This window comes from Mercenaria mercenaria, chromosome 18 (assembly GCF_021730395.1).
Source record: "Mercenaria mercenaria strain notata chromosome 18, MADL_Memer_1, whole genome shotgun sequence".
NCBI lineage: Eukaryota > Metazoa > Mollusca > Bivalvia > Venerida > Veneridae > Mercenaria > Mercenaria mercenaria.
Genome location: NC_069378.1, coordinates 41,248,949 through 41,261,549, shown reverse-complemented (window position 1 = coordinate 41,261,549; position 12,601 = coordinate 41,248,949). Strand labels below are relative to the sequence as shown.

At 32.8% G+C, this 12,601-nt stretch overlaps 1 protein-coding gene across 3 annotated transcripts in view; it reads right to left on the bottom strand.

Annotated features, from left to right (window-relative positions):
* Positions 1-1,083: 1,083 nt before the first annotated feature.
* The window catches only part of LOC123539518 (chitin synthase chs-2-like), a 42,482-nt gene continuing 30,964 nt past the window's right edge, over positions 1,084-12,601 (bottom strand). For 2 of the 3 annotated variants that reach the window (XM_053530768.1, XM_053530769.1), the window contains exons 25-26: positions 10,379-10,536; positions 1,085-7,568 (exon numbers count right to left, since the gene is read on the bottom strand). In XM_053530768.1, the coding sequence (XP_053386743.1) occupies positions 7,481-7,568; positions 10,379-10,536 (246 nt within the window). In that variant the 3' untranslated portion in view covers positions 1,085-7,480. Of the gene's footprint in view, positions 7,569-10,378; positions 10,537-12,601 lie in introns of all 3 variants that reach the window. The other variant, XM_053530770.1, reaches the window with a different exon arrangement.

Sequence of the window (12,601 nt, the reverse complement as noted above, 5' to 3'; positions counted from 1 at the left end):
AAAGATACAGCCCTGAAATTTGGATTACATGTACAGTTTTGCATACCGATCTTAAGTGACTTTCAGTAACCATGAATGTGATCTACTGTCTTACGTTCTTGTTTTTTTTTAAGATCATTTGGATGACATGGACAGTTTTGAACTTACTTTCAATGAACATGAATTTGACCATCTGACCTACATTCTTGTTTTTTAAGATACAGCTTTCAAATTGTGGTGACATATACAGTTTTGCACATCAGTCTAAAAACTGACTTAAAGTGACCATAAACTTGCCCTTCTGACCTAATTTCTTATCCTTGAAATTTGGGTGACGTGTATATGTACAGTTTTGCACACTGATTGTAAAACTTACTTTCAGTTACCATGAATGTGACCTACTGACCTACTTTCTTAATATTTTAGCATCAGTTTGACATGTAATACATGTAGCTCATATTACTCAGGTGAGCGATCAAGGGTTATGATGATCCTCTTGTTATCTTGTGTACTTGATATATAAACTATTTTGAACTAACGGTACACAACCTTGTTCCCTCGTAAGCTACTCGTAGCCTCGAGATAAAAACACCTCGAAGCTTCCGTAAGTGTTGTTTTTAATCTCTTGAAGAAAAATTTAAACAAACAACAGAGCAACTTCGCGTCAGCTCTACTGTTTTTAATTTTGTAAAACAGCAATTTTAAGATCAGCTATTTTAAATACCTGGGTGTAACTGAAATAATTTATGCGTGTTGTATGCTGTAAGGTCAGTTCCTTTTTTATAAACATAGAGTCTCGTGCATTTGACAATTAAGTTGATGTATTTTTTGATACTGTCCGCTTACCATAAAAGACCTAGACATTTTAGCATGGATTGAGGCGAACTAATTTTTTGGCGATATTAGATATATCTATTATTTATTCTATCATCTCTGCTGCCAGTTACTTGCGGATTGACCAAACAATACGAGTAAAAAATTAAACGATTAAATATGCCGGTTAGAATTCGGTTAAATGCATTCATTCTTAGTTTCGCAAACCCAGCTTTGTAGACGCTAAAATTGAGATTTTCCGTCCAATCGCAGTTAAAAGCGTGATAACAACTTTTTCTGTATTTTCATGTAATATATAGATGTGACATTGCAAACAAAATGATAAAATGTACACACAACAAGTACTGTAAAGGCATTGCCTAATAATACTTGTCTTATGGTATTAAATGCATTTCAAAGTACAGTTTTCTTTTGTAATTAATTTACTTCACTCAGGACTGTGTATCTGGTTCGTAAGTTGTTGATGTAGAAAAAGTATTAACTTTATAACACTATCAGATTTACTGTCCTTTAAACGCTACAGGAGTTTTGATGATGTCTTATTTTGTTTTTCATGTCAAGATATTATTTCTACCGGAAGGTTGCTAGACTAAGTGTAATCCATAAGTAAAACTAATGTTCTCCCAGAAAATCGGACGTAAACAATTCATTTGAAGTAATTATTTTACCCTTTCTAGTAATATTTGGAAATTGTATGTTACTTACTAAAATTAAGTTCGAACAAGTGAACGGGTGAAAGCATCATTAAATTAAAACACATATGCAACCACGCACACACATACGCACGCACATATTATAGAAATGGTCGGATTTCAAACGATTATTATGCAAATTATACAAATCAATTTGCAAGAAAATACGAAATAATCAAAGGAACTGTACTTTTACATCGATATGGATAAGATTGTGTAATCGTTATAGTGATCGAATGCAATATTTAAAATACAAAGCAAATCAAAGATAGTTTTCAAATCATATAATTATAACACTAATTCTTTTTTAAAAACATTGCTGACGACATGTTATAACTGTGACGTAATATAAACATTGACGCAAAAGTTCAAGATATTATCGTCTACTAAGGTTATATGATCCTTTGATCACTTTTTCTTTTCACGTTGCACTGGTATAAAGAAGGCAAATGTTACGGTATATGTTCAATGACCAATTTCAAGGAATTTATCATAATTGCTATGAACAGATCTAAACAAACTAATAAACCTTTGATACACAGGAACTGCACGAAAACACGATAAACTCCTCATCGTTCTTCCCATTTATGCTTAATTAGACTGATTTAATATTTTTTATTTTATTTTATTTGCTCTAGGATTAAAGGGAATTTCAAAGTATATCGAAAGTATCAACCCATTTAGCCTTACGGTGCTGTAAAAATGCTGTTTACTGTTTTACTCGTAGGGCAATAAAAAATCATGATATTTTTATCATATAAATCATTGTTCTTTTTTACATAACTGCATACACCGATTTCTAAATTCACATTAAAATTTTAACTATCATTTTCATACACAAATCATGATAAAGCTGCTTATATTTCACCGCCTTTCAAAAACATACTTCTGTTGGACTTCTTTCAAGTTAATTCTCGTAAACGAGTGTTTTTCAAAGCATTAAGAACAAATTGCAACAACAATGAATGTTATACGCTTCATAACTAAATGTTCGGATTTATAGACACTTAGGCCTAACTGTTTAGTTTTTGAATGCATCGATTAGATTAAGTTTTAGACATGAATTACCACTTGTGTTCGAGTACGTAATATCAAATTAAAAGGCACTTGCGATGATAAACAAATGATTAAAAAGCAACTGTCAATGCATGGCACTTGTTCTTTTGCATTCAAAATCACAGACTATGGAATTCTTTTCCCAACAAAATTAGATATGCCGATACATTATCAACTTTAAAATGTCTGTTTAAATCTGCTTTCGTTTCACAACACTTTTAAAAGTGTAAACCAATATGTTATCCTTCACTGATTTTCCAACTTTTATATCTTGTCTAGGCTTTATCAATATTTTGTTATTCATGTTTAAATAACTCATAGCGCAATTGTTAACGGCTTGAATGGTTTTGATGAGAATATTCTGTAAAGTTCTTTTCAAAGTATAAATAAACACAATATTTAATAAACAGTAACATCCGTCTCCGTTTATTAAGCAATTTATGGCAACCGCTGTATTTTTCTAAAGGCATCTTGAACCGTTTACAAACGTGAAAAAATATCAGGCGGGAGATGTTTTTTTTTTTTTTTTTAAACTTTCATCATACAATTATTGTTTTCTAAATTTCGGTTAAATCATTAAATCATGTAACATCGAACTCTCTTTTAACAAATTTTTAAACATTCTAGTTTCAACAGTATCTTATTGATGCATCGCGTGCATAAATTACATAGGTACAACTTAGTTTTCAAGCAAGATAATGCAAAAGATCTGAAAACAAGTTTCTTAATGGATAAAGTGACATTAAGTTAAGATTTCTTTGAAACATGTACAGCTGTTCCAGTTTCATCACTCGTCTAAACGCAGAAAAATTTAATTTTAAGTTTAAACGGCCCTTCGCCTAGCTGAATGTTCCGTTACTTATTACCAAAAAGAGTAATTCTGCGCCGACAAGGCGATTAAATATTTGTAGGGTTCTTCTATGTTAGGATGTAGAACGAATTTATTTCTAACGTTTAGAATTATTTCATACACTGTGAGCTTGAGATACAAGAGAAGAAAAGGACTAGTTTTAATGATCGAAGTTAAAACTGTGAACTTAAGCTCGATTGTACAGAAAGAACATCGAAAAATGGTATGGGCGGCGTTTATCGCCAAAATTAGTCAATATGTAAATAAATAACCATTCACAAGTCAGTCAGTGCAGTGCATTTCCACGAAGTCTATAGTTTAAAACTCCCGTCCAATAAATTTGGATTCAAGCATTATATTTTGAAACCATTTAACATAAAACTTCATGTTGCTCAGTTAAACATGAAACGATGCATTGAAAAACTTGTTGCGATGCAACGTAATATGAAATTATCCAACAAAACATATTATGCAACTCAATGGGAAGCCCTTTAACACAAAATGAGTACCTGCAGGTTAAATGAAATGACTTTACTACAACTAGACGCCGTCTAATGTGTATTGAGACCGCTTTGTGTAATAAAGAGCGATGTAGAAAAACTTGATGCAATGCAGTCCAATGTGAAGATGTTTAACGCAACATGCATTGTTTACATTTAAAACCTGTCATCTGTCATCATGATTAATCTTTATTGAAAGTATGAACAATAGTTTTTCTTATACGACAAAATATTGAAACATTTCGTCTTTTCTAATGTAAATATAGTATATTACCTCATTCAGGGTTGTGCCTTACGGGGAGTAATACAAGAACAAATTGAAGGGAACACAATTTTCAGTATCTGTTTATTTATTATTATCTTACGTTGTCAAGGTTTATAAACAGTGTTATCCAAACGTTTGTAATTTTCTGTTGTTCTTACAGTACCCAGATATATTCCCCAGTCAAAGTAATGTACCTTGTTTGGGAAATGTACTTATCAGATAATTTTACTAAAACATACAAGAGCTTGGGGTATTCAAATGACTCAGACAATCTTGTTTTATGCAATGATAGATCTATATAAATACATGTACCTATATACGACAACGTACCTAATTAAGAAAATAAATAAACTTACAGCCATTTCAAAGGTGTTAAAAAATATGATAAAATGATTTCTGTGTCATATCCTGATGAATCCGTATTATGAATGAATGTGTTTAGATAATACAAACATTGCTAACCTATAATGATTTTTGTACCCGACCATTTTGGCTTTTTCCCTATGTTTATATATTTGTTTCAATTTTACGTACTTAAAACAAACGTTTTACAAACTCAAAACCAGCCTGGACTACTTAAAACAAAGGAGCACGTAGGTAAGTCAGTTATCTCGGAATATGTCTACGAGGGGTTTATAGACATGTGAGGTGATTTGGAAAAACAAATCCACACTGGTCTATAAACACCATGCAGAACTTTTTTCTCGAACGATAACTAGAACTTTTTCTCGAACGATCACTATGACTTATTCGCCGCTTGGTTTTACATAAAACGGTTTCAATATGCATTAGACGACATCAAGTTGCAGTGAGTCACTCCGTTTTGCTTTGCACGTATAGAAGTTGTGTTTGACGGTTTCACATTGTGTTGCATGGATCAATATTTTTTTTTGGATTTAACGTCGCACAGACACATGATAGGTCATTATCGACTTTCCAGCATTATTTCATTACGAGCAGGCACCTTGGTAAAACTACCGACCTTCCGTAAGCCAGCTGGATGGCTTCCTCACATGAAGAAGTCAACGCCCTGAGTGAGGCTCGAACCCACATCGATGAGTTCAAGAATTAATACATTGCCTATTATCAAACAACGCTGTTTCAATATGCATTAGACACTGTCTCATCTCATTTAACACTGCACGAACTCGGGTTGCGTCGAACATCTTCACATTGAGCTACATGGCACCATATCATGTCGGACGGTTTCACATTTCGGTGCATCGCAACAAGTTTTTTGGCGTATCGTTTTATGCTAAAATGGATGGAATGAAATTTTGTCTTAAATGGTATCAAAATATATAATGGTATCAAAATACAATACATTGCGTGAAAAGCTACAAACGGGATGGAATTTTAGACCAAATAGCGTTTGAATGCACTGCACAGACTAGCTAATTAACTGATGTGTTACATATTTACTAATCTTGGCGGTATTAGAAGCACCGCCCACAAAAGGGTAGTGTCCATCCTTTTACTAGAATTTTGTAATAAAACTAGTAAAATCTGAAAACATGCTATTACGATATCGAGATTATGGCAGTAAAATCGATGGTAAAATGTTGAAAAGAAGAAACAACGAATGTTTTTTATTTTTCATAGTCAAATTGTCATGCTTTTCATTTTGTGTCTGTTTTAAAAGACCTTTTCCCTAACTGGACGCCATATTTATTTTTTTAATTTATTCTGTATATACTCGAACTACGAGGGTCCTGCAAAAAGTTCTGACATTGGGTTTGAATTTCTTAAGTGCTTCGTTTTCATTAGCAAACCTACAATGTGTACCGAAAACACATTTTTGTAAGCTTTTTACCAAATTGTTAAAAAACAGATAAATAGTCTTCTTTTGGTATCTGTTTGAGACACTGATAAATGGCGCGGCAAAGAGAACGTCTGGACTGACTTATATTTGTTTCCAGAAAACATTTTCTAAAGCCTTGGAAATACAGAATGTCACAGGGACACAGGTCAGGTGAATAAGGCGGATAGTTTACAACTTCCACCTTTTCAAAAACCTAAAAAAAAGTCTTAACAACCTCGCACTCATGAGAGGAGGCGTTGTCGTGTATAAGATGGACTTCTGACCATCATTTCCTTGGACGTTTCTAACTGTAAAACATTTTCACTTTCTTCAGTACAGAGTTCTTGTAGAATCGTCCAGTGACTGTATGACCAGATGGACAAGGCACTTGAACGAATGGCCCGCTAGAATTGAGGAAAATTGCGTACAACATCTTTTACGAACTTACGGTTCATTTTGGCAAAACAGGGGCGTTTTTTATCTTAGCTTCCTTTGCTAATTATCAGCACTTCTTTGTGGCTCAAACATGTGCACCAAGGTTTTGTCACCTGTTAGCAAGTTAGAAATAGCCTGACTATCACAGCCTTTGTATGTTTTCAAAAGTTCCCCGGGCACATATAAGGCGTTGTTTCTTTTGCTCTTCTATGAGCACATAAGGTACCCACCTAGCGCAACGCTTTCTCAGGTCAAAACGCTTTTTCAGAATTGTTTGCACACTGCCTTCTAATATACCTGTACAGCTGGCTATATCTTTCACCTACAATAGCAGGACAGCTATTGGACACACCATTCAAGTGCAATGAAGCGTTTAGAAATACCTTGGATAAAACTAAGGAAGCCCATTAGTGACATAACATTTTGCAGGACCCTCGTAATATTAAGGTCCAAATAGCAAAGCCATCGTTCATTTGTACATAAACGCAATTACTCATCTTGCCTTTATGTTAAGATTAAGTAAACATATACATTTTTGTAACTCATTTCCTTGTCAAATACATTGTTTTTACTTAATGACCATAGTATTGTAATAAATTTGATTTTATTGTTTTCTATATATAAAAGAGTATTTGTAATTTAGATAAGTAAATGCCTACCAAAATGCTCACATTTGCATAAATTAGTGCTCGAAATGTATGAACAAGTGATAGACGTCCGACCTTTCTTTTCCTATTGAACAATTTCAAAGTAACAGTTATTGAACAGTATGAAGTAATTCTCCTGTTATTTCCGTAAAACATAAATATCTGGCATTTGCATTAATGAATCAATTAAACTATTTGAGTGAAACAAAAAAAAAAGATCTAGATTCTGCTTAACATAAAATAAATTGAAATACATGTATAATGACACAAGATATAAATATAAGATTTTTTTCACATGTTATTCAATTTTTGATGAAACATCGTACTTTAATCTTTCTGTATTTCATTATCTATTTCATCATCTTTGCAATCAATATGTCTTCTCAAACACTGAACTTCCTATTTGCTATTCCGCCTTGGTCTATGCTTCTGTAGAATGCCTTTCTGCAAATATCGTCTCTAGTGAAGTGGTTTTGGAATTGTTTGCTGATATGTCCGCATAAAGAGCACTACAAAACAACGGAAATTGATACTACAATTAGCATACACTTCAAAGTAATAGAATATTAAAACAGCGGAACTTAATATATAATAAGTATAAACTTCCAAGCACAAGAATATCAAACCAACGGAAATTAAAACTGCAAACAGTAAATACTTCCAAGTTCTAGAATATGAAAACAACGGAAATTAAAACTGCAAACAGTAAATACTTCCAAGTTCTAGAATATGAAAACAACGGAAATTAAAACTGCAAACAGTAAATACTTCCAAGTTCTAGAATATGAAAACAACGGAAATTAAAACTGCAAACAGTAAATACTTCCAAGTTCTAGAATATGAAAACAACGGGAATTAAAATTGCAATCATTATATACTTCCAAGCAATAGAATATCAAAACAACGAAAATCAAAATTGCAATCAGTGTATAAACACATGTACAAGTGTCTTACAGAAGACGTTAGTCACTACTCTGTTGATATTAAATTCTGCATGCATAATTCAATGGCATTACCTTATTAAAAAGTTATTTATTCATTCGGATTTTAGACGTAATTAGGGACTAAGATATACTTGTATACTGGCTAAATGTAGGCTGATGTTGTCCCAAAGTCTTTTTCTACAGGATTTCTTCCATCACTTTATATAAATGTTTATAATTACAAATTTTTACTGGTAAATATGATAATTTCTAAAAAAAATGTATAAAATCGTGATTTGCTACATTGTACAATATATTTCTGTTAAAAGCGAACGTAGTATCCACTAGTATTTCAAATTATCCATGTGTAAAAGTACAATTCCGTGTGACATAAGGACAAAAAGAATTATACCGCTTTTGTTTTATAGCCAATGTGTAGATACATAATAATTGTCATTGGTTATTACTCTAAAGAAGATGAAACCTTAAGAATGAGAAAAAATGATTTTAAGTATCGCATTCTCGCCTTGTCCAAAAACATATATACAAGCGAGATTTAACAATCCTCGCGAGGTTTTTAGGGCTATAATTATCGTCTAATTTTCTCATTCCTTTCTTAATTCTCGCATCGGAAAATTGAATTTAAATTTACCGGTTGAGTAATGTAAGATAGTTATGAGAATTAGTAAAACATCGCTTTTGCCGCATTGCCATCCGGTGTTTGGGGTTATGTTTTACCATAGCCCCGTGGATGAAAATTTCCGTAGCACCATTAGAAATTTGTTTCGGTGTAATGATACATAATACTTAGGAAGAATCATATCGATCAATTGTCCAATATTTTCTATCCCAAGTCACAGTGCAACAATGCGAGTGTTTACTAATCCTCTGAAACTATGTATCATTATTTAAGCGGTATTCTGATTTCCCGATGCGAGATTGTTGTAGATAAGTGGTATCTTTGCGTGTTTATCATCACCATTTCCTTGAAACAAAAAGTTATGTTTTAGTGGTCACCGGAAAAGGTAATAACTTCTAGTCCTCTACAATTCGGCTTATAATAAAAGATAAAACACCAGTGACAGTATCGGCACGACGAATGAATACTGCACTCTAGGAAGATATTGTATGAGCATCATAAAATTATATTTCGTGTGTAATAATAAAAAAAACAACAAAAAAAAAAACAATTTGCAATATGCATTCGCATGCCAGTTTTATTCAGAAATACTTTATTTATCGGCCAAATGTAATTCATCGTTCTTTCCAATCCCATTTAATGTCTGAATGAAAATATTTGAAACTTTTTCTTGAATTTATCTATTTTCCCTTGAATAAGTTAAATCAAACTAAACGACTAGAGATGCTTTTGAGAAAAGCGCATGTCTCCCACAACTACCTGTTTGTCTGGATTGTTCAGATGAATGGTTCCTATGAAAAATTGTCTAGATGGTCAATAGATGGTATAGACCAACTGATCCAGTCAGTAATTCAAGGGTCATAATTCAAAATTGACTGAGCCGATATGTTTTGATATAGAACTTTGCAAAGTTCTTATGGTCAAACACGTGTTGTTTAAGTTTGGTGAAAATCGGATGAGAAATGTTCGACTTAGAGTGCGGAAAAGCTTTGTGACAGACAGACTATCAGACACACAGACAATAGTAAATCAATATTTCTCCCAAACCACTGTGTGGTAGGAGACAAAATTATTTTCATTAGCTAGATATTGTTGTATTAAGACATTTCTTTACAATGAAAAGATATATATTAATATTTCTGTCTTGAATATTTTTATATAGTTACAGTCAGTTGAAATCTTTTTGCAGGTATGAACTTTATGCAAGTTCAATTACTTGGAAATAGCAGCGGTAGACTTCCGAGTATTTTTCTGTTATTTTCATTTATTTTACTTCAAGCGCTTTCCATGTTAAACATATCTTCAAGTATTTAAATTCTGAATCAATGCATTGACGTTTAGACATTACAATAATAAATGGGAAACGTCATACTAAATATGTTGTAGCAAAACATCACATGAACGTCCATGACAATAATTGTGAAGTTCATCATACGACTATCCTTATGCACATAAATACAGAAAAAGAACATTAAATTTTGATGTTATAAAACACAAAAAAAACGATTAAATCAATAAGAATTGATAGTTACTACTGGGAAATCCTGAAGCAAAGTCACAAAATGAGTGCTACTTGGTGCTAATGGCTAAGTGCCGTCTGCCCGATTAAAAACTTTTGCAGTAAATCAAATTAGGAAACCCTCTTTATTTTGATATGAGAATATAAGATTTCAACAGGTTTTGACTGGACATCTGCATGGTCATAATTCATGCGTAAGAGGGTGGTAAGGTTATTCTAAGCACATTCAAATATAACCTTAGGCTATGCCTGAATAACTGCCGATTCCGTCTATATTTTCGTCGAGGTTCGACTGTTGATTCTGTTACAGGTTCCATATCATCCGACTTTTCAGAATCGAAAATGCTCTCGGCATTTGGTAATTCATCTTTAGTACTGACATTTTCATAATCTCTCTGAAATAATAATTGTAAATGCTTATACTCAACAGGAAAATGTTTCGAGATTTTATTCTAAATATTATCTATCTAAATAAACAAAATTTGTAGAATATAAACGAGTATAAGTGTTCTACTGTCAAAAAGTCTCTGCTTGAATTAGAAACAAAAGTAAACTGAAATTGGAGCTTGTCAGAATAATTTGTATCTGATTCATTGATAACGTAACACATAAGCACAGATAGTGCTCGACTCCCTTTTCATGCTATCATTGCTGTAATTATTGTTGCATTGCTGTTAATGATAGAATTTGGGTCATTTGTGGCTGATTTGGGGTCATTATGTCGATAGCTGGATCCCAACATCACACCACACATTATGTCATATACAATAGTTAATGGGAACCAGATATTGGATAGAGCAAATACTCGTTATAAAATACTATGTATATATGGACCAATCAGAACATGTTCTATAAATAGCATTAATCAGCGCTTACGTCTGCTAAGGTATAAATAGGTAGAAGGATGACAGAGATCATTCTGTATCAAGCGATTAAAGAAGACACAATGAGTATTCAACTAATAATTTGTCCCAGTACCTTGATAAGGAAGTTATTGCAACACGTATGAAGTTCATAGACTAAAGAAGAGTTGCAGAATTTCAACAATATTTCTAGTTATACGGCCAGCGCTCTTATCTAACAATTATGCACTTCATTTCTCCAGCATTACTGAACTTTATCAGTGTTAGACTGAAAAGAGAATACCACGGATACATTGTTTTCACAGAAACTAGTAAATTGACTGTATGAGTTTTCTTTGAACTTAAAAGTTTGCATTCGGTGTTTAGAGTTTTATTTATGTTTTATGCTTTTTAAATTACACCAGTTCTAAAAAGCGCTTATACGCTAATGACGTTATACTAGCATAATAAAAATGTTAATGGTTTGGTTTTTTCCTCTATATTATTAATTAAATATCCATACATACATTAATTGTATAAATTAACCATATATAACCGTTTAATATAACCCTGTTAATTTATATTTTTAACAAATATACAATTTATCCCGCGCGAGAGTGACTTTTAATCACCAGAATGAATGATCTATCCTTAGAGTAGAAAGTTCCGGTTTTCAGGAACATGTGCATAGATGTTACCACAAATGGATTGTGCAAGGCCTACTCCGAAAATCGTTACCTCATTTTTCAACATTTTTATGTCTTAGAATTTTGGTTTTGGTCTATTTTCTTGAATTTTGGTGAAAAGAGTTTTACCTTAATGGTAGTTGAATGCTGTAGACGATAGCAAATATAGGCTGAGCATCGGAGAGACCCAGTGTTTTTTAATCTACTGAGATAGTAGGAGAGTCCAGCTTGTATACGGTACAGCGTTATTAGCGAAGTACAGCCAAGCCATAGGAGATATACATATATGGTAGTTGAATGCTACATATGATAGCATGTAAACGCTGGCCATCCAGGAGTCAGGGTGATCATATAGAGTTGTAACTTCAATTAAGAGGACAGAGACCGAGCATCTATGCGATAGTACTCGTATGTTGTTGATTCAAAAACATTGGCTGACAGGAACTTCAACTAAAAGACCAGTCAAGTATAGAGTCTCTAGCCTGTAGGAGTTTGAGCTAACTATTAGTAATTGAAGATTGTTAGTTTAAAACATTTGGTGATTAGCCTGATCCCTGACATTATCTAGCCCATAACTGAAATCATTTACGGATCATTGGTAAACGAATTATTTATGCAAGGTAGCCAGAGGAAAATTCTATATATGAGATACATGGTCTCACCAGCTATACGCTTAAACAAAGAAAATTAATTAAATATCCATATATACATTAATTGTTTTAAATTAACCGTATATAACCGTTTAATATAACCCTGTTAATTTATATTTTTAACAAATATACAATTTATCCCGCGCGAGAGTGACTTTTAATCACCAGAATGAATGATCTATCCTTAGAGTAGAAAGTTCCGGTTTTCAGGAACATGTGCATAGATGTTACCACAAATGGATTGTGCAAGGCCTACTCTGAAAATCGTTACCTCATTTTTCA